The following is a 21126-nucleotide window of genomic DNA, read 5'->3' on the forward strand; positions in this document are numbered from 1 at the left end:
ACCCAGCCTCTCTCTCTGCACTGGGAGAAGTGGAAGGTTCGCTCCTTCTGCTCTCTTCCAAAGGACGCGTTTGGCTTGCTGCGCAGATGCTCTTCTGGCTCCTGGCAGGTGTGCCACACCTGGCTCCCTCCTAAGGCAAAGTCATGGCTGAGAGCCCATCCAGAGGGCCTCTTCTCCTTCTTCTCCTTTGCCTGGAATGAGGCCCCTCGACCCCCTGCTTAGAACACTTTCCTGGTCCATCTTAGCAAGGGGGCTTAATAGGAAAACCATCCCTCTTTTAGATCAATGGGTCTACCCAATTTCTGCAGCGCTCGGTGAAGTTCCAGGTACCCTAACAAGACAGAAGGTTCCCATTTGTGGATAAAATTAGTCCAAACCAATTAATTCTGCTATTTTTTTCCCCTAAGAGATCAATTTTTGCATCTCCTCCCTAGAGACCAGTAGCTAGCCAGGCTTGGCTCTCTCAGAAAGGCTAAGCAGGAGTGAGGCTCCCTCTTTTTCTGCTGATGCTCTTGGGCTTCTTCCTGAAGCTTTAGCCTTTCCAGTTTCTCTCCCCCTCCCCTTTGCTTTGTCCTTGGATTCTATTCAGAGGTCATTGTAGGACATCTTAGAGGTGGCCAGCCTTGGCAAACCACTTCCGTTCTGCTGCCCAGAGGTCTCCAGGTAGATACCAGTTTCAACTTCAAGGAGACCTCACAGATTCCCACAGAATAACATTCCTCTTTACCTGCAAACTTACTCTGGTTGCTGGGTTTGCAGACTTCTAATGGGTCCATTCAGATCCCTGGGACTTTGGTTGTGTCAAAGGTCTCTAAACTCTTCTACAGGGAGCAGGAATCCTCTCCTGGCCACAGGGAAGCCCCCCAAATTAAAGCGGCCAGAGCGTAACACGCATGACCTTTCTCCCCTGAAGGCTGCAATTCTGGGCTGGTTTTCCAAAAGTGATCAGGATTTCCTCACCGAACAATTACAGTGAAATTCTTAGGAATCCCTCATCTGCTAGGACGATTCAGGATCTGGGTCATTTCCTTTCGCCCTTTCTCTTTCTCTTCTGCAGCCTGGCTGTGCTTGGGGAGGGGGGTGTTGGCTGCAGCTCCCTTCTGAAGGGCCCGTCCTTCACCTTGATGGGTGGGAAGCCTCAGCAAGGCTTCTCTTCCCAAGATCTTCCACTCTCTCGGGTCTTCTCTTCCAAAGAGTGTTTCACCTGGAGGGGCCTTTGGGTCAGATTTCCTCCTCTGCCCAAAGAAGCCATCATCCTTTCAAGCAGTGCTTCTCAACCTTGGCGGCTTTAAGATGGGTGGGCTCCCAGAATTCCCCAACCACAGAGCTGCTGGGGCATGCTGGGAGTTGAAGTCCCCCCACAAAGTGGCCGGAGGTGGGAGACGCTGCCAAGCCCTCCCTAGGGATGGAGCCAGGCAGGGCCAGAAACTCGGGCGTGGGGAAGCCGGGCTGCCCGGAGCTCTGGAGAGGATTTCCTTCCTGGCTCTGAATATAAAGGCGTCCCCCCCCCCCCAGCAGCGCCGGGCACAGCCAGCGGCTCTTCCAGCAGCCGAAGGCCGGGGGGGGGGCTGGGGGAGCCCCTTTACGGGGCCCAGGGCAGAGCGGGGCTTCCGAGGCTCCCTCCCGCCGCCCCGTCGCTCGCTCGCTCGCCCTCCCAGGCCGGGCACCCCAAGCGAGCCCTGCGCCCCGTTACCCGGCTGAGGGTCCGGACCGCAACCCCCCGGCCGCGGCCCACATTTGCCAGCCGCCCCGGCTTCCCTTCCCAAGAGGAGCTCGGCAGGGAGGGAGGGAGGGGGGCGCTGCGGCAAAGGCAGGCAAGGAGCCCCCGAAGTTCAAGCGCCGTCCGGGGCCGCCGCGGCAGCAGCAGCCGAGGGGGGCTGGGGGGGGAGCGGGGGGCTGGGCTGCCCCGCCCCCCGAGCCCCCGCCCCCGGCTCCCCCGCAGCCTCTATAGAGGCCGGCCGGGCGGAGGCCGTGCAGAGTGGTCGCCGAGCGCAGCCGAGCTCAGCCATGGACCGCCGCCCGCTCGCCCTCCTCCTGCTGCTCCTGCTCGCCGCCCTGCCCGGCACCCGCGGTGAGTGCCAGCCGCAGCCTCCGCCGGCCGGCTGCTGCTTCGGGGACCCCGGGCGGGCGCCGAGCTCTCGGGCACCGGGCTCCCCCGGGCAGGGGCTGGGCTGGCGCCTGGGGCTGCGGGCTCCCCGCCTGGAAGGGGGCGGCGGCGGCGGCGCGGGTGGACGGGAGACGGGAGGGGGCGGCAGGCAGGCAGGCCGGGCGCCTTTCCGCTGCGGCGACCCCCGAAGGGGCAGCGAGCGAGGGGAGAGACTCGGCCTGGTTGGCCCGAAGCGAAAGGGGGGCGTTGAGTCTCTTGGCAAGTGGCGGGGAGTCCCTCTGGAAATCCGGCGCTCCCCGCAAAGGGAGAGCTGGGGCGGGGGGCGGGGGGCGGGCTCTCTCTGGAGGGAAGACCCTCTCCCAGCCTTTGGGGGCTTTGAAGAGGCTCCTTCAGGGGCTCCCCTCGCCTCTAGGTGGGCCCCGGGTGGAGAGAGCCGGCTGGCAGTCCGGTGCTTCGGCTTCTCTGGGGGCTCCGGGCTTCCCGACTGCCCAGAAAGCTCCGCCGCAGCCCCTCGTCCTCTCCGCTCACGTCTGAAGGGCAGGCTGGCATCAGGCAGAGATCCCGAGTGCCCTGGGAAGAGGTGGCGTCTTCGCTCCTGAAGCCTCCAGCGCTTCTGCTGTGCAGAGGGTCCCTGCTGCGTGTGTGTGTGTGGATGGGTGGGTGGGCTCCTCTGTTTCAGAAAGTGTGGGAGCTTTCTGCCCGCCCCCTCCCCTCCAGGGAATTTTCTTCTGGGTCTCTGCTAGCATGGGAGGCAGGGAAGCCAACTGCAAACCACACACCTCTTTTGGGTGGGGATGGGGGATCTTCTGGGAGGACCAGCCTTCTGGTCAGGTCTGTTACGGACCAGATCTGGCCCTTGAGAGTCACCTTCTTCCTTCAAGGAGGCCCCTTGGATGCTTCTAAGGGAGGTTTCTATTCAGGGAATGTTCGATCTCCTCGTTTTCTCCCTTTTTACTCTTTCCCTCTCACTCTAGAGGGTACCTGCTTCCAGGGGAGGGTCTTCCAGGGTTCCCAGTCAAAGGTGGTTCAGCTTTCCAGCTGAGATTCATGTTCATTTCTGAAACACTGAGACCTTGTTCACTCAGGAGGCTCTCCGGAGGAATTGCAATTCACATCTGCACGCAAGTTACACAACTTTTCTTTGCATTTCTTGTTCTAAACGGCAGTCTGGGTTAAAATCAGGATTAAGTTCTTTCGAAGCTGCCCGCGCTCCTTCCCAAATCCTCCTCCTCCTCTATTATTTCCCAGGGATTTTGCAGCGGTGCCCTCAGGAAAGGGGCACAGCTTGAGAGCCACCTGCAAAAAGTGGAGGGACGTTTTTAGGGGTTTAAGAGAAAATATTTTTAGCAGGACAAATCAGATTTGGTTGATGTTAATGTGGAATATCAATCAGTTCTGGATTTTAGATCTACCCTTTGTAGAAGGTAGCTAAGAAACCTCCTTTGGGAGCTTGCTGTGCCCAACACTCTCTCCTCTGGACCTTCCTTCAGAGAGGCTCCCTTGTGCCAGAGGTCGCTTGTGCCTCACCTAACAAAGTTGGGGGGGAAAGCCGCAAGATTGAAAAACGGAGGCATAATATTCTCAGGGGCAGCATAAACCACTTCAGTCTGCAGATGGTTTACATCATAAAACAACCTTTAAAAATGATTCCACTTTCAATGTTATGTTATATGTGACATATATATATATATGTGTGTGTGTGTGTGTGTTTGTTTGTGTGTGTGTAAATGTCCTTTTTTGCTGAGCGCAACTGCAGAACCACAGCTTGTTACGCTAGAGAGGAATCTAGTAACTTTTCATCCTGTTCCCTGAATTATTCTGCACCTCCAGCTTCTACTAGCTACGGAGAGAGAAAGCTACACACCAGCATTGTGCGGTGCTTCAGATAAGATTCACAAGAAGGTGTTTCTGAATGTGCAGAAGAGCATATACCACAACTGTGTGTAATCATGCAAATAAACAGACCTGCTTTAATAGGTTGCACACAGATGCAGCATTTTACACACTCTTTCTCTCTCCTGCCTTTTTCCCTTCCCTCTTTGTCTTTCCTCTTGTGAAGATCTGATTAACCCTAATCTGCAAAATTAGGAATCCTGATTGCACAGGATTTCCAACCCAGCGGAGGCTATAATTATGATTAAGTTGCATGTGCTTACATCCTTAAGTTTAGACTTTCCCTGACAATGGACGAGCCTTTTTTCCAAAGGAGATTTTCCTTTTCATTAGGCATTAGGAAAAATAGCCGAATAATAATCTATCAGTAAGAAAAAAGGACTAAATATGGCCACTTTTTATTACAAGTTAATTAATTAATCCAAATTTTTTTCTGAAGAACTCAGCTTGTCCTTGAACATGGTGCTTGTGGAAAACGTGAGGTGAATTTTTGAATCCCTTGGAGCTATACAGAGGGAGCGCTTTTGACGAAAGGTGCAAGTAAGATTTGCATAAATTTTGGCACTCCAGAGCTGTGCTTCTCTCAACCTTGGCAACTTTTAAGATCTGTGGACTTCTGCTCCCAGAATTCTGAGGTCCACAGATTTTGATGTTGCGAAGGTTGAGAGAAGCAGGCTCTAGGATGTCCCATTATTTTCTGTCTGCAGTCCACTTCATGTATGAAAGACTAAATTCTTCCAATTTTTGAAAATTGTTTGCATGTCTCAAAGTTGCATTAGAGAACAAACAGAGAGAATACATTTTTTTCAACCGGGACGGACAATCAATGCTTCTCTATGGTTTTAAGAATAATTCAGTTTGGAGATCATTGTGCTGAGTCCAGTGCACCCCGTTCCTTTTGCTTCTTGGTGCTGCTCCTCTCAAGCCCAGGGGCGCAGATGGCTCAGAGAGGTATGCATGCCTTGGGGGGGGGGGAGGGCAGCGGAGGGGGAAAGAGCATCAGGTAAAACCAGCCCTCCGTGCCTGCTCCGTGACTTTTCGCACCCAGGCCACCGGTCCCTTGCATTAGCCAATTCATGTCTTTATAAGACGGAATGTTTAATGTAAAATGTTAGGTCGGATACTTTCAGTTTTTGACTTTTAAATTTTACAACTCCTTGTGCTATTAACATATTCAAATAGATTAATCGTAAAGGGGAAATAGAGGCAAGGACTAATGACTGGAAGGGGTTGAACCCATAGCAGGCTGGCGAGGTTGGGGTCCAAAAAAGCTAAAGCTCAGAACGAGGTAAGGATTTTAATTTTTTTATGTTTTTTGCTGTAAGAAGGATTTGGAGTGAAGTCTGAAATAAAAGACAAGAGGGTGGTGGGTGTAGAAGGGGAGGGAAAATAAAAATGGGGAAAGGCAGAATTGCTTTAACACTTCGTTGGCATTGCCTGACATTTTTCCCCTTGGAAGAGAAACCATGCCTGGCATGGTTGAACGAGGGCAAAACGCAGCTCCAGATCCCTCAAGGCACTGCAGGAATCCACATTTAGCAAATCCAACTCTCCAAACCAAGGAAGATGATTTATTTGCAGCCCAAGGCAGCAGATTTATCACCAGAGGGGCTTTTGCAAACCCACTTCACGGCCTGTGTTTCCCTTTTAAAGAGCGGCCCCTGGAGCCAGGCACGATATTCCCAGGGCCATTTACCATGGAATGGCTCTCTTCTCTTCCCCTGATTTAGGCCAGCACTTCTGCTCATATAGCCCAACATTGCATTGGCCTTTGCAACTCCCATCATGCCACTTGTTCACGGGAGAGTTTAGAGGAAAGTTATGAGGATGTTAAAAAAGTTTTTTGAAGCCAAGGCCAAGGCAGCTTGTTTTGGTCTCTGGTTTGGTCTCCTCCTCCCCCCCCCTTGGAAAACCGATTAGGTCAGAAAATGTCCTTTGTGACAAAATGTATTGTGCATTTTATAAGGTATCTCTCTAATAAACGTACTGGGCCCTTCTTAATAACTATTCCAGGGCACCCCTGCACATTCCTTCATAGGTGTCCAGTACAGCCCATAATGAAGTGACCTGCTTTAAGACAACCTGATCTGAACAATCCAATTTGTGTTATTTGTGCAATGCCATTATGTCGCACGCTTCTCCATCCAACGCCTGTGGCTTTTGTGGTGGGTCGCAGCCAGCTACTTCTCACATTGTAGCAACTTCTTTTACGTAGCAACAGGCTGCCTGCGCCGTAGATAACGCTTGCAAACTCAGTAATCTCTCTCGCTTGCTGGGTTGCCATATGCTATCTATTGCTTCTGTGTTTCTCTTTTATTATATATTGCATTATTGCCAAGACTTTCTGTTCACGTGGGCTCTTTTGTGCTGCTGCTGGTAGCTTTCGGCTATCATAAAGAATTCCTTCCTTCATTGACCTTAAAACGAGCGAGCTTTTCTGGCTGATAAGGGTGGAGTGGGAGTGTGTGTCTGTGTGTGTGTGTGTGGGGGGGGGGAACCAGTTATCTCCTGGTGCTGCCACGAGGCAGCCGGGAGGAAAACACTTCCAGTGCTTGTAGGAGTGAAGGAGCAGCTCCTGGGGATTCCTTGTTCAAAGAAGCCGTCTTGTAAGAGGATCCATCCTATCTTGGATGGTGAGGATTTCTGAAGCAGGAGCTGGGGAGGAGGGGGGGAAGGAAGGGGGTGAGAACTTCAAACATTCACAGCTGCTGCCCCTAAGACTTAATTGGCAGCCAGACTGACCCGCTCTGTACCTGCAGCCGATGCCGCCCTCCCTTGGCCCTTCCTCCCTGCCCAGGATGGCTCTGCCTGCATAGGTGGGGAGGGCTGTGTGTGTGTGTGTGTGTGTGTTGCATTGAGATTTCTTTCTTCTCTTGCCTGCCTTCTCATGTGGCCCCGGGGTCAAATTGTTTAGCAGGAATGACACTGGGGAGGCCAAGTGCCTTTCAGCTGCCCCCTTTATCTTGGGTAATTGCCGCCAGTCACTCGGGACAATTAGCTGGCTCCTTTTAAAAAACCCGCTAATGCCTGTTCCAGTTTCTCACCCCACTTTTGTCTCCTAAAAACCACAACCAAGAAGGAAGGGCTGGGATGGTTTGTGCAGGGTATCTGAGGCCTCTCCTTTGTTCTGCCCTGCAGGGAAACCCATCAGCCTGACTTACCGCTGCCCTTGCAGGTATTTTGAGAGCCACGTGGCCAAGTCCCAGCTCAAGCACCTGAAGATCTTGACCGTCCCCGGATGCCCCCTTCAGGTCATGTAAGTGTCTTCTTCGCACCTTGGATGCCGGTGGGAAGCTCTGGAGCCCCATCCGTCAGAACTGCAGCTCTCCCTCCCCCCCTCCCTCCCTATATTTTGAGATAAAGATTCAACGGTGGCGTTTAATTAGTCTGCAATAAAAGATATAAACTAGAATCTGAGTGGAAAAGTAGGTCAGTTTTCATTCTAGATCTGATTCTCCTCCTCCCCAGCTATTGTGAAATTTGAGGTCATTCTGTTTATTTTCAGTGATGTTTATGTTTTAAAAATGTTACTATTGCTATGATTTTTATTTTGCATTGCAGTGTTTTTAGGAAACGTGATTGTAATCTAGCTGGAAAAGAGAATGGTGTTAAGTTTAGAAAAATTGTCTTTGTATTTGAAATGGCGGAAGCAGAGACGGAGATTTGGAGTGAGTTCAGCCATCCTCTTTTTTAAAAACACCCTAATCCTCCTGCTTTTTATGAAACTCAGATGAGATCTTCCTGACTGTAAACGGACAAAATGATCAGAAAAGGGACAGGAGAAGTTTTTCTGCCCTCTTGTGGCTCCTTAGCATAAATGGTTTATGTCGTCTGGAAATTTAGGTTTAATTCATCAAGATGATTAAATTAACTGCATGGGAAATGGTCTTGATAATGGCCAATAATTGCTCAATTGCTGTCACTGTACCAGTGAAAATTTTGTATTTTATTTTGCATGCGTTTTTCCCTCATGATGAACAACGATGAGGGTTTGTGGTTAACATCTCTAATATTTCCTCTCTTTTGCTCTTTTTTTGCTTTTGCCAATGTAAAAACAGAGTAAACGATGCTTCTCTGATCTAGCTAGTTTACATGTTAAAGGTAAAGGTTCCCCTAGCACAAATGTGCTAGTCGTTCCCGACTCTAGGGGGTGGTGCTCATCTCCGTTTCAAAGCTGAAGAGCCAGCGAAGACTGTCCGAAGACGTCTCCATGGTCATGTGGCCAGCATGACTCAAAGCCAAAGGCGCATGGAACGCTGTTACCTTCCCACCAAAGGTGGTCCCTATTTTACTACTTGCATTTTTTACGTGCTTTTGAACTGCTAGGTTGGCAGAAGCTGGGAAAAGTAATAGGAGCTCACCCCGTTACGCGGCACTAGGGATTCGAACAGCTGAACTGCCGACCTTCTGATCGACAAGCTCAGCACTTTAACACTGAGCCACAGGGTCCCTACTTACATGTTAATCCTTGGTAATATCAGTTGAATGCTTCATTTATGCTTCAACGTGTATTTTATATGAAACTGATTCTTTTTAAGGGAAAAAAAGGAACAAGAAATAAACTTGATTAAGGCATATTTATTATTAATTATTATTTATTAATCAAATTTCTATACCGCTCTACTCCCGAAGGACTCAGGGCGATGAACAGCCAAGATAAAATACAAATAATACAAATATTAAAAAAATCCCTTAAAATTATTAAATATTTTGGCCGAAACACAGATTAAAACACCCAATTTATAAAATCACAAATTAAAAATTTAAAAAAGGAGAGTTAGGCCAGGCCAGCCTGCTGAAATAAAAAAGTTTTGAGAGCACGATGAAACGTGCGCAGATCTGGGATCCTCCATATCTCCGGGGGGAGCTCGTTCCAGATTGTAGGTGTCCCCACAGAGAAGGCTCTCCCCCTGGGGGCCGCCAGTCGACACTGTTTGGCCGACGGCACCCTGAGGAACCCCTCTCTATGGGAGCGTACTGGTCGGTGAGAGGCTATTGGTAGCAGAAGGCGGTCTCATAAATACCCCAGTCTGATGCCATGGAGCGCTCTAAAGGTGGTAACCAAAACCTTGAAGCGCACCCGGAAGACCACCGGGAGCCAGTGCAGCTCGCGCAGGAGGGGGGTCACATGGGAGCGCCACGTCGCTCCCATAACTACCCGCGCGGCCGCATTCTGGACCAGCTGGAGCCTCTGGGTGCTCCTCAAGGGGAGCCCCATGTAGAGAGCATTGCAGTAGTCCAGGCGGGAAGTGACGAGGGCATGAGTGACCGTATTTAACGAGTCCCGATCCAGAAAGGGACGCAACTGGCAAATCAGGAGGACCTGATAAAAAGTCCCCCTGGCCACGGCCGTCATGTGCTTTTCTAAAGACAGCCGTGAGTCCAGGAGGACACCCAAGTTGCGAACCCTCTCCATGGGGGCCAATGACTCGCCCCCAATAGTCAGTGATGGCACCAACTGACTATATCGGGATGTCGGAAACCACAGCCACTCGGTTTTGGATGGGTTGAGCCTGAGTCTGTTTCTCCCTATCCAGATCCGCACGGCCTCCAGGCACCGGGACATCACTTCAAGGGCATCATTGGGGTGGTCCGGAGTGGAGATGTACAGCTGAGTATCATCAGCGTACTGATGGTACTTCACCCCGAAACCGCAGATGATCTCATCCAGCGGCTTCACATAAATGTTGAACAGAAGGGGCGAAAGGACCGACCCTTGTGGCACCCCACATACAAGGGGCCTTGGGGTCGACCTCTGTCCCCCTGCCAACACAGACTGCAACCGGTCGGAGAGAAAGGAGGAGAACCACCGTAGGACGGTGCCCCTCACCCCTAACTCCTCTAGCCGGTGCAGCACGATACCATGGTCGATGGTATCAAAAGCCGTTGAGAGGTCTAATAGGACCAGGACAGAGGAACAACCCCTGTCCCGAGCCCTCCAGAGATCATCAACCAATGCGACCAATGCCGTTTCCGTGCTGTACCCAGGCCTGAAGCCCGACTGGAACGGATCCATATTGGAATGCAGCCTTTAGAATCTGATTTCATGAAGTTGATCGTGACTGGCAGCCCCATTTTTCTCACAACCACTGCCTCCCTCCCATGTTTCCCCGGTGGGCAAATCTTTCTATTTTTAGAGGCCTCCAGGAAGACTCTTAAGACTTGTTTTCTATTAGCTTTTATCTTGTGGGTTCTTGATTCAGTTGTATTTGCTGCTATTTTCTATCTTATTGTATTTTGCTGTTTATATTTTGATTTTGTTTTATTTTTCATTTATAATTCTCCGTTTGTAAACCATCCTGGGTCTTCTGGGAAATAAAAATGATGCAGCTATAAAAACAAATCCATAAGTACTTGCATCTGTTGGGTGAAGAGTTTTATGCCTCAGCAGCAAGTTATAATTTATGGATGGTTTAGGCTGGGGGTTTCTCAACCTTGGTGACCTTTAGATGGGTGGACTTCAACTCCCAAAATTCCCCAGCCAGCACATTACAGCTGGCTGGGGAATTCTGGGAGTTGAAGTCCACCCATGTTTAAGGTGCCGTGGTTGAGAAATCCTGGTTTAGGCCATGAGATACAGCAGCCTTTCTCAACTTTGGCAACTTTGAGATGTGTGGACTCCCAGAATTCCCCAGCCGGCACCTTAAAGTTACCAAAGACTGAGTTACAAACTCAGAAAATGACTTTTTCTACCTCAGATTAGTCTCTCGATTCAATTTAGTCTCTAATTGTGATTTTGAAATCCGAGTCCCTGCCTCCCATTGACTCTTAATTGGAAATAAGGCATTACTTACGTTTTGTTTACTGGTCTGACAGAACTTAATCACGTTGTCAGGAGTAGCAATTTTTTTTCTGAGCAGATTAATTCTTCCAAGATGCTAAGTTCTGGTTTTGTTCTTCTTTTACGAAGGAAATTGTAAATTTTGTTTGGCAGATTTAATGGCAGAATGGATCAAAATTTGCAAACATGTTTGAGTGAGCTTTCTGAAAGAATAAGGTCTTCTAAGTTTCACCTGAGGAGTTTCAGAAGGTTTCCTGTTTTCAGGATTTAAAAAAAACGATGCTTGTGTGGAAGAGGCAGGAGCCTAAAAAACGGCACCATTTGTGGTGTCTAGAGGGATGTTAGAAGTCGCAGAGGTTGGAACAGGATACGGCTTGTTGAGTGATACAGTGCAAAGGGTAGCAAGCAAAGAAGGGCAGAGATTCTGGCACTGAGGGATTGCAAATACTGATCTAAGATGGTCTTAAAGCAGGGGTGAAATTGCCTGATCCGGTAGCGATGGAGGCGGGTGGTTCGGAGAACCGGAAGCAAAAAATCCCTGCCCCCCACCCATGCCCAGCTGAGCTACACAATCATCAGAGGCTTTTTTTTACTTTTAAAAGCATTTTTTCTACAACCTCTTTGGCCGAAAAAATGCTTTTAATTTTTTTTTTAAAAAAGCCTCTGATGATCATGCGGCTCAGCTGGGCTCGTCAGAGCCTTTTGAAAGCATTTTTTTCTGCAACCTGAGGTTGTAGGAAAAATGGTTTTAAAAGTAAAAAAAAAAAAAATTGGCCACGCCCACCCAGTCACATTACCCCCACCCCCACCAAGCCACGCCCACAGAACCGGTAGTAACACATTTTAGACTTCACCCCTGTCTTAAAGATTATTTGTTCCCATGGATCAAAAGAGGCAAAGTGCAAAAAAAAAAAAAGGGGGGGGGCTGCTTTTAATCGATTGGGTTCCTAGCTTGGTACCTGCAGGGCCACTAACTTCAGGTACCAGTCGCCCGTCCAGTTTGCTTGGCTGATAAGGGCACCTTGAAGGCGTTTCTCTCCATGAGATCTTTTATCTCCCGGCTGCTTTGTCCATCCAGAGACCCAGATGGGGCCCCCTCCCGCTTGACAGTCTGCCAGGGGCATTCAGGGCTGAGCTCTGGCAGATCAGTTTTGATTGTTGAAAAGTGAAAAAGTTGTTCTCAGTGCTGGATTTGTCTCTGAGGCAGGACTGGTTTTGTGGTCTTATGCCCTTTGTACTATAGACCTTGCTTACCGTCCACTCATTTAGCGACTGTTCATCCCCCGCCGTCCGTATGCTCATGATTTGGCCACGGGGCACTTTGATGCTGGTCTCCTTTCTTTCCACCCTTCCCAGCACTGGGGAGCTTCCCCAGAGACCTCCATCTTCACGTGAGGTGGCCAAAGTAGGACCACTTGAGCCCGGTCATCCGTGTCTCAAGTGAGAACTCTTTGAGCTGATTTGTTCAATAACCCATTTGTTTACTTTTGTGGCTGCCTGTGGCATTACCAGGAATTTTCTCCAGGACCAAAGTTGAAAAGTGTTAGCTTTCTTTTTATCCTGCTTCTATCCCGGGTCTTCAAAATCCAGAAGAACTCATCCTGCAATTATCCTTTCCCCTTAAAACATCCCTCTAATATAAACAAGATAAACGTTAAAGCCACACAGGAAGAGGGGGCAAAACCTTACATGCCTCCCTCATGCTAAACAGAGCCACAGTTTATTTATAAGTATAGTTGTGTATTTGAAGAAAAATTTTAAATTAGTCATAAGTACTTCAACTTCGGTGATTTTATAGAGAAGCTTTATAATTAACTTCTTTCTATTTTACTATTAAATGTGGTTGAAATGAAGCAAAAGTACACTTTCTTGAAAAAGAGTAAAATATGTGAACATGAAATGTTTCATCTTTTCATTTTCAACTGATGAGTTTTAGAAATTGATTTATATTCTGCTTCTATTGTTTATAAATAGAATTCTGTCTGAGAACGTGGATTGCTAAGTAGAAAAGATTAAGGAAGACAGATTAATAACGTGTCCCATGGAAACATTTTCCTGCAGCATAATGAAGCGCTCATTGTAGAGTGTAGGACTAACACAAAAAGAAGTTTCAAACTTTCCTTATCAGTTCACTGGTGAGACACAGTCTGTAGCTTGAACAACCTACTTTCAGAATTTGGGGGGTATTTCATGTAATGAGGAAACCCGCAGATTCTGGGTGAAATGTTCATAAAAAATAGCCTTTTCCGGGGAAGGGGTTCAGCAAATATCAGAAAAGCTCTTTCGTTCTACAATTGAGGTTTACTTATCTAGACATGCTTATATGTTAAAGATGGTTTGGCACAGATGAAGGAGTTCAGACAAGCAGTAATAAGAATTCCCTTGCTCTGTCGATTGCTGACTCTCAGACTGTTCTCCCATCGCAGAGTTGCTGAATATTGTTGCTGTCAGAGAGTACAAAATGGTGTTGAGTTTGTTCTTTCAGTTCACCTCCAAAAAGTATGATAATTTGAGATCCCTCCTCTGGCCTTTTCTGCTTAGCAACTAGAAGCTGGAAAACTATGCCCTATTGTTCTTCACTCTGCGTAGGGGTTCTTTTTTCATAGAGAGGTTGGAAGAGGTTCAGAATTTCCCAAACTGGCCAAAGGAAAATAAAAACCTTCAGAAGCACACCTTCTTCTGAAGGTAACTCAAAAGCGTTGGATGCATTTAACTTCAGACCACCGGTGACCTTGGTTTGAAGGTGGCCCAGCTATCGCTCAAGTAGGCTGCTTTGTGTCAATTTGTGGTAATAGCCACAAATGTTTTTTAATGGTTTTAATTTCACCATAATAATAAAAAACTTTCTTTCATTGTGTAATGTTATAAGGAGCAGATGTCTTTATTGTCCCTTGTCACAAAAGTTGAACTAGCAAATTCGGGTTTGGTTTATGTACGTGAGTTTATTTTCTATTCTATCTTTTTTTTCTCTCCTTTCTTTTTCTCGGCAGTGCAAGACTGAAAAACAGCAGTAAACAGATCTGCATCGACTCCAAGTTAAAGTGGATTCAAGAGTACCTGGAGAAATACTTTCAAAAGTAAGCCGCAACCCCAAAGAGGCCTCGGTTTCAGCTGAGTTTTTGGAGGCTGCTTCACATCTGTCGCCAAGAGTGATTCTCAGTTTTGGGGCCTAAAGAGATAAGACTCATGTGGACCAGGTGACAAAGTGGCCGTCAGTTACCCCACAGTAGTTCTCACAAGTAACATAAGCGGAGGACTTGTGAGTTTCACGCACTAGATTTCTGGAACCTTTTGCACATTCTTCTGAAGTTACCCCAGAGCCAATTTTGGAAGCTCTTGGGTCTGTTCAGATGGTCTCTGCTTAAATATATTTTCTTCCAGGCTTTTTATTTCGAGCAGTTCAAGGAAGAGGTTGACCCCAAGCATGTCAGACACAGTGAGGAGGGTAGTCTCTTGGCAGCAATCTTATATATGAATGTTTTTACTGGAAATACTAGGGTCTTTGTAGACGCTCGACTTCAAAAGAGTTGGCCTCATAGCTGTCCTTGCCGAACTGAGCCCTTTGAATTTTCCTCCATGCACCCCGGAGATCTATTTTTCCTCTCTGCTTAAGGCCACATTTCAAGCCAATCACAAATAAGATTATCTCCTCTCTGTCAAATGTTACATGTCTGCACTGCAGCCATTTAACTCTCGGCTGCTTAAAGGGGGCCTTGCCCACAGGTGGCCAGATGTCATACTAATATCTAAAACTATATTAATGTAGCCTATCTACTTTTCACTTGTTCTAACAGTGTACTGCATATATTATGTACTGTACATTCAAACAAAAGTTGCTAGTTTAATACTATAAAAGCCCAACTATATATGGGCATTTCTTAAAAAATGCTTTTTAAATAATAAAAACTATGCTTTTTTAGATGGGCTGTTGTCAGTTGTTTCATCTTCTCAGCTTTCTTCTTGTATTAACCAGGCTGTTGCAAGGATGCAGTTTTGGGAAGTTCAAGACTTATTTTGAAATCTTGAAAGCTCCTGCTAAAATATCAGCTCATTGCTCACTAATCTCTTTTGCCTTTTCTCTTATGCAATTTTCACGCAACTGTTGTGGGTGCAGGGTAGGTGAAAGTGCCAAAGTCAGTTCTCGGTCAAACTAGTTAGGTGTTATGAAATAGCTGTTGGCATAATGGAGAAAGGCTGTTTTGGGGCTGACCAGTTTCCATTTTAATTCGTCATCACATGGATCCCTGGGGAGCCTCCTAATCTACGCCCTTCACACCACCCCACATCCAGTTAGCCCAGAGCAGTATCACTGTTACCCCAAATAATGCAGATGGCACACATGAACTACACCCGATTGCACACCCTGTGTGCCCCATACGGTGGCTGAGAGGCACCTCCCCTGCCCCAGAGTCCCAGCCCCTGTTGTCCTGCTGCTAAGAGCCACAGGGGATGGTCAGCCTTTTCTACCTCTGCCTCCCAGTTGGCCTCGTAGCTGTGGCTACTGGCGTTGTTCAGTTGGAGCTGCCAATAAACCTCTGTGAATCCAGAAAATGTTGGGACTGGCACCTTTCCGAGAAGACGTTGTGCTCAGTGCCAGGAGCCCTTTGTGAAGCTGTAACCCCAACAGGGTCACAGCAGGACTCTGGTGGGTGTTAGTCCCCCAAGCCCTTTTGTGCTCCAAAAAGTCCCTTTAGAAACAGCCACAGGGAATGGCAGCGGACAGAAGACAGAGGCGGTGGCAGAAGGAAAGGGGCAGCTGGGCAAACCTTTGGCGGGCTCCAATGTGAGGCTTGGCTTCTGAACATTTTAGGACTGAATTAGAATCCCAGATAAGAATTATCACTGCACCTGCTGACTCGATGCGTTTTTTCCGATCTCTGCTTCCAAATTACCCTTGTGATCCAGTTGGCCGTCTCTGGGGCCGCGCTGGCTTTAACACCCCCAGCTGCCCAAGAGGACCGGCGTGCCTGTTTTGCCTCCATTATTACATGTCCCTGAGTTCAAAATAAAGGTCAGAGGAGAGCTGTGCCTGAAAAAATCCAAAGAAGTCAGCTGCTGCGTATTTTAAAATAAAGTTAATAGCGATAATAGTGAAGGAAGCCCCCGGCCTAGCAAACCCCAGGGAGGTTAATGAGATTGCACCCAGAGTAGCAGGTTTTGGCTAGTTAATGTAAAAGGGACTTTGCTGCTCAGGGCAGTTTGCTTTCTTCTCGGACAGTTGTGGGTTAAAAACCCAAGTAAATCCCAGACATGCTTTTTGCCCCTGAACGGAGAGAGAGGAGGGAGAGTTGTGCCTTTTGGGTGTATTATGTTAAGCTTCTTTGGCTGCCATGAAATTAGCTTTCCATGGTTCATGTACTGTTATTCTGTATGTTGTGAAGAGCCCTGGTGGTGCAGTGGTTGGCATGCAGGGTGGCAGGCTGACTCTGCATTCCACTGCCAGCAGTTCGATCCTGACCGGCTCAAGGTTGACTCAGCCTTCCGTCCTTCCCAGGTGGGTAAAATGAGGAGCCAGATTGTTGGGGGAAATAGGCTGACTCTGTAAACCGCTTAGTGAGGGCTGTAAAGCTCTGTGGAGCGGTATGTAAGTCTAAGGGTTGTTGCTATTGCTGTCGTCGTTCTTCTTTGTATACATTGCACCACAAACCCTCCTTGTTAAGTGAAAAAGCAGCACCAGCAATAAAAGAGAATCCAAGCCCTCCTGAGGTTGCTCTGCTTGAGCTTGGCAGACCTTTCCCTGGCACAGGAATCGGGAGGCTCAGGCAAGCGGCACAGCCCTGTTGTGTTACTCATGGGAGGAAGATCCCAGGCGAGCAGTGTCGATAGGATGGCTTCTAGAAAGCGGCTAGGAAGGTGAAGAGGGTGCCGGGCCCAGGATCTGGCCTCTTCTCTCATCTCTGAAGTTTCTTCCTCCCCTCTGGAACTTTATTGTCTTCCACATTGTACTCCCCATTGTTTGTGTGTGTGTGTGTGTAGGGGGGGGCATTAGGCACGCAGGTACTCCTCTTTAAATAACCCAGGGGTACCACAAAGTCCAAATCCCACCAAAGGAAAAGCTTTGCTTTCTTCACTTAATTTTTTTTTAAAAAAGTATACTTTTACACTTCAGAACTTAAAATTAGCAAGTGGTATAAAGAAATTTTTGGCCATGATTAGAATTCAGTTCTATGCTACCTTCTCAGAAATGCCCCTGATTTTGTGCTGGTTTGTTGTAATTAGATGCCCTGTTACGGTGGAAGTCCTTCCAAGTTTCATTTACAGTTGAAATCACCTGTCCTCCGAAAACGTAGAAACTTTTTTGAGTTGAGCACATCTTCTGGTTGGCTTGAAGGACATATCTAGATGGCTTTCTAGATATGGAAGTAGTTTTCTTTTTTTTGGCTTTTGGGGTGCTACTTTGAGTCCGGTCTACAGCCTGGAACATGCAAGAGGTCGGCCTCTGCTTCCCTTTGTGTTTTGCATCAGCCAAGATCAGCCGAGACCAGATGGGAAGGTGTGAAAGACCTCTCTGCTTGGATATCGTGCATCGCGTTGCCCTCCTGGCCTGCACTGGCAACATTTGCTCAGAAGGGATCTTCATATCCAGATGTAGAAGGGCTCCGTAAAGGAGCCCTCCAGTTTGGAAAGGCAGCAGAAAACAATTTAAAATAAATAAAAGGCAGGCAAAGGCCTTTTCTGTAGAAGTTCCCAACATAAATATAAAACCAGGTGGAAAAGTTTCTTGAAACCTATAGTTTTAAAACACAGCTGCTAACAGGCTAGGCTCATTCAACGGTTCAACCTGGTTTAAGTGTTGAACGAACTGGTTTCTGAGATCACACCATGTCTTGAAAAATAAACTAACTAATCCAAATATTCACTGAATGGACTGGCTTTGTGCTGAGGCCTGCACCTAATCAAACTTAGCATGCTGCATGTATATATATACCTGCTAGCTCTTTAATTAGCTTATTTAAGGCTCTGGTGTGACACCCCCCCCAACCCCCCCGTGTCCTTCTCTGGAGTGGCCTAAATTATTCCCGAGCAGAATTCTGATTTTGTACTATGAACACCATTGGAATCGACCTTAGCCAGCAACGGCTTCCTATTTTGTAAGTGGGGATGGCAAGCTGGTTTCCTGCTCATTGGGCCTGTGTGCCTGGAGTTGGCATGTTCGTTTTGATATCTCCATCCTCGTCCCACGGAGACATTGCTTGATAGACTCTCCCTCTGTTCTTTACCCACAGGAGAGTCAAGATGTAAGCGAGGAGCAGCGCTGGCTGCCTGCGGGATGCTTCTCCGTAGGAGCCGGAGACCTCCGTCCCCCTCACTCTCTTCCAGCCACCCACCCCCACCCCCCACCCCCGATCCTGGGCAGAGGAGAGCCTCTCTGGCTCAGGGCTCCATGATGAAGTTCTCGGCGCCCTCCGAGGCTCCACGGTTGCCCGAGTTCCTTATTTGCACAGAAACATCTTGTCTTTGCCAATATTGTCCGATGTAGCAGGAACTGCTTGGTTTTTCTATTTTATTTTTTGTATCACTAACTTCAAGAGCAGCAACTTGTATGAAACAGAGCATTAATCCCTTCTGCTGTGCAGAATCCGGGCAGTGACCCCTTGATACGTTTGCGTGGGGGAGAAGGAGGGAGGGAGGGGGGAGACTTTGGGGAGAATTATTCAAAGGGTATGTGTGTGAGAGAGATGGCCAGCACTGTGTTATGCGAATGGCTCTTCTTTGCATGTGCAAGAGTCGCAGCTGAGGTTTCAGGCATCCAGACGGCAAAATCATAATTTTTAGAGCGTGAGAGACATACCTGTAGAAAAGATTTCTGGTCTCCACATTCAGAATCGAGAGAAGGAGTGAGTGCATGTTGAATATTTTTATTTCTTCTCAGGGAACTCGATCTGTGCCATAAGCGACCAAATTTTATGAATCGCAAGCTTAAAAGATTTTTATTGTAGCCATTACTAAGATACTATGAATTATTATAAACACTTTTACAAGTGAGTCCTGTGGAGTTTGCTCCTGGTCCAAATAGCAGAGCTTTTTTTTTTAGTTGTGGTAAAAAGTAGCTTTTGAAAATCAGACTTTATTACGTTAAATGTAAACCAAGCTGCCTTCAGAGCCCTTTTCCTTTACTTAAAAGAGAAACAAACGGTGCGCCTCCTAACGCAATCCGTACCACAGCGGACAGAGAGGTTCTCCTAATCTTTTCTCCCATTTTTAATCACCCAAATAGCAATAACAAATTGCCGTCCAGGATACAAGAGTGGAATTCTTTCTCTGGGAGCAGAGAGTCAGGACTCCGGTGGCCTTTAAATGCAGCTAGAATGCAAAAATATTGTTCGAATTGAAATGCCAAAGATAAACTCCAGTTAGTACTAGGTTGCCTGTCTTAATCAACTTCTTCAAATATATTTCCCCAGTATTTTCCCATCTACAAATTCAATGTACCAAAGACGAGACACATCAGTTTGTTACTATTGGGAGAATTGTAAGATGTTTTGCTAGTATGGTTTAGTTTTGTGCGTTCCCCTCCTCAAAATACACTATGCAATGAGTGTTCAGTAGCTATAATGGGGCGGAGGGTGGGGGGAGAGAACCAGGACTGCAATCGAGGCAGCTCCAGATTGCCCAGCAATGACTTAAATCAGTGTTTCTTCACCTTACAACTTTAAGATCTCTGCACTTCATCTCCCAGAATTCCCCAGCCAACATGACTGGCTGGAGAATTCTGAGAATCGAAGTCCAAAGAGTTTAACGTTGACAAGGTGGAGAAACAGTAACTTAGATAATGGGACTTTCGGAGGGGGTGTATCATTGTGGACTGGTGGGGGTTCAATTATATCTAACACTGCAGGCACGCATGCATCACATACACACTCACAACCTTCTAGTCATATCCATTCCACGCACAATTACATGCTTCTGGCCCTACTGGATATAATAAGATTATTCTGCGTATTATGCTATGTTCCTAAATACCCTTGGCAAAGCTAAACACTATATAAATCTAATAAAACAAACAAACAAACATAAAACAAACTCTTCAACTCAAAGTAGTCCAACCTTGCTTTGGCTCTTGTAAGATTCTATTAATAACAGGAACTTGCTGGGCAGGTGTTACCTTTGGAGGCTATGCTACATATTGGGAGTGCTAATTAATACTTCCTATTCTTAATATACGCTTTTACTAAAGAGAAAATGAATTTAACGTTCAAAAACTATCGAGGGACACGTAAGAGTTAGGGTTCAAATTCCAGATGCTCCGAAGGTATCTTTGTTTCTCAGTAACCCTATTTTAAAAAAGGCATGGAAACTGCAAAGAGACCAGAGGTTTCAGCAGACTCTTAGAGAAGGTGGAAAAACTGGCTCATTGCTGGATTGCCGAATTCACGCTGATTCCACCGGGAGTGTCCAGCCGTGCGTGATGCTTACGAGAGGTTCCTGGTGATCCCCCTCGGCTACGTCCATGCAGCAGTTCCAAAACCCCTCGGTAAGAAACTAGTTAGCCTGCCTGCTCTGCTGTTGCTTAGGAGGGAGAAAAAGGAGCCATGAGAGAGAGAGAGTGGGGGAGGGGGAAGAGAGGCTCAGGTGAAGCCCTGTGACGCATCTCGGCCCCATCTTGAGGCACACCAGCAAGGGTTCCCTAAGAGAAATGCAGCTCTCACAGCCTGGAGGAAGATCAGATCAGGGTTTGACAGCGTGGATTGTTTTCAGGGCAAGCAGTGATTCATGCTATTGTTCTATGGATGGTCTAGTTAGCAGGCCCACAGGTTTTCCCAAAATAATGTGAAAAAGACTTTTCATCATGAAAAGAAAAATGTATAACTACTTCATGCTATTTGTTTTGTAAATATATATTTTTGCAAAGTATGTAAGCACTTGTTAATTTTCTTAATAAAGTTTGTATTCAGTGTTCGATGTTCTCGCCCTTTATGTCTCTGTATCAAATCTCTACAGACAAACCTTAGTGTAAAGGATAACGTTATTCTGTTTTTGCTACAATGGCCTATCCCTGAGGGCATTTTTAAGGACCACAATTTCCCTGAGTTGCACTGATGTAGTAGATGTAGACCAGGTTTTTCTCAACTTAGCAACTTTAAAATATGTGGGCTTCATCTCCCACAATTGATGGAAGCCAAGGGTAGATGAGAAATCTGGGAGCTGAAGTCCACACATCTTAAATTTGCCAAGTTTGAAAACAAAAACAAAAACAAAAACACTGGTCTACATTATAGCCACACGACTTGTTTAGTTCCCCATCCTGAAGCTGTCAAAACTCCTGCTGTCCTAAATCCTGCTGCTCTCAGAGTGAGTTGTTATTACACATCAAGGATGGTGTATGTTATGCTGCTATTTGTAC

The 21126-nt window shown here is 47.2% G+C and overlaps 1 protein-coding gene across 2 annotated transcripts; it reads left to right on the forward strand.

The window, feature by feature from the left end:
• Positions 1–1841: 1841 nt before the first annotated feature.
• CXCL12 (C-X-C motif chemokine ligand 12) lies at positions 1842–20681 on the forward strand. 2 transcript variants are annotated; one of them, XM_060682509.2, is made up of 4 exons: positions 1842–2071; positions 7139–7256; positions 13772–13858; positions 18008–20681. In XM_060682509.2, exons 1-4 carry the CDS (start codon positions 2008–2010, stop codon positions 18021–18023), a joined length of 285 nt encoding a protein of 94 aa, XP_060538492.1. In that variant the 5' UTR covers positions 1842–2007; the 3' UTR covers positions 18024–20681. The 2 variants fall into 2 exon arrangements, with proteins under 2 accessions (XP_060538492.1, XP_087751750.1); XM_087895624.1 differs by lacking the exon at positions 18008–20681 and having other exon boundaries at positions 13772–14000.
• Positions 20682–21126: the final 445 nt, after the last annotated feature.

The sequence above is a fragment of the Pantherophis guttatus genome, chromosome 5 (genome assembly GCF_059756535.1).
Source record: "Pantherophis guttatus breed Tessera chromosome 5, ASM5975653v1, whole genome shotgun sequence".
NCBI classification, from domain to species: domain Eukaryota; kingdom Metazoa; phylum Chordata; class Lepidosauria; order Squamata; family Colubridae; genus Pantherophis; species Pantherophis guttatus.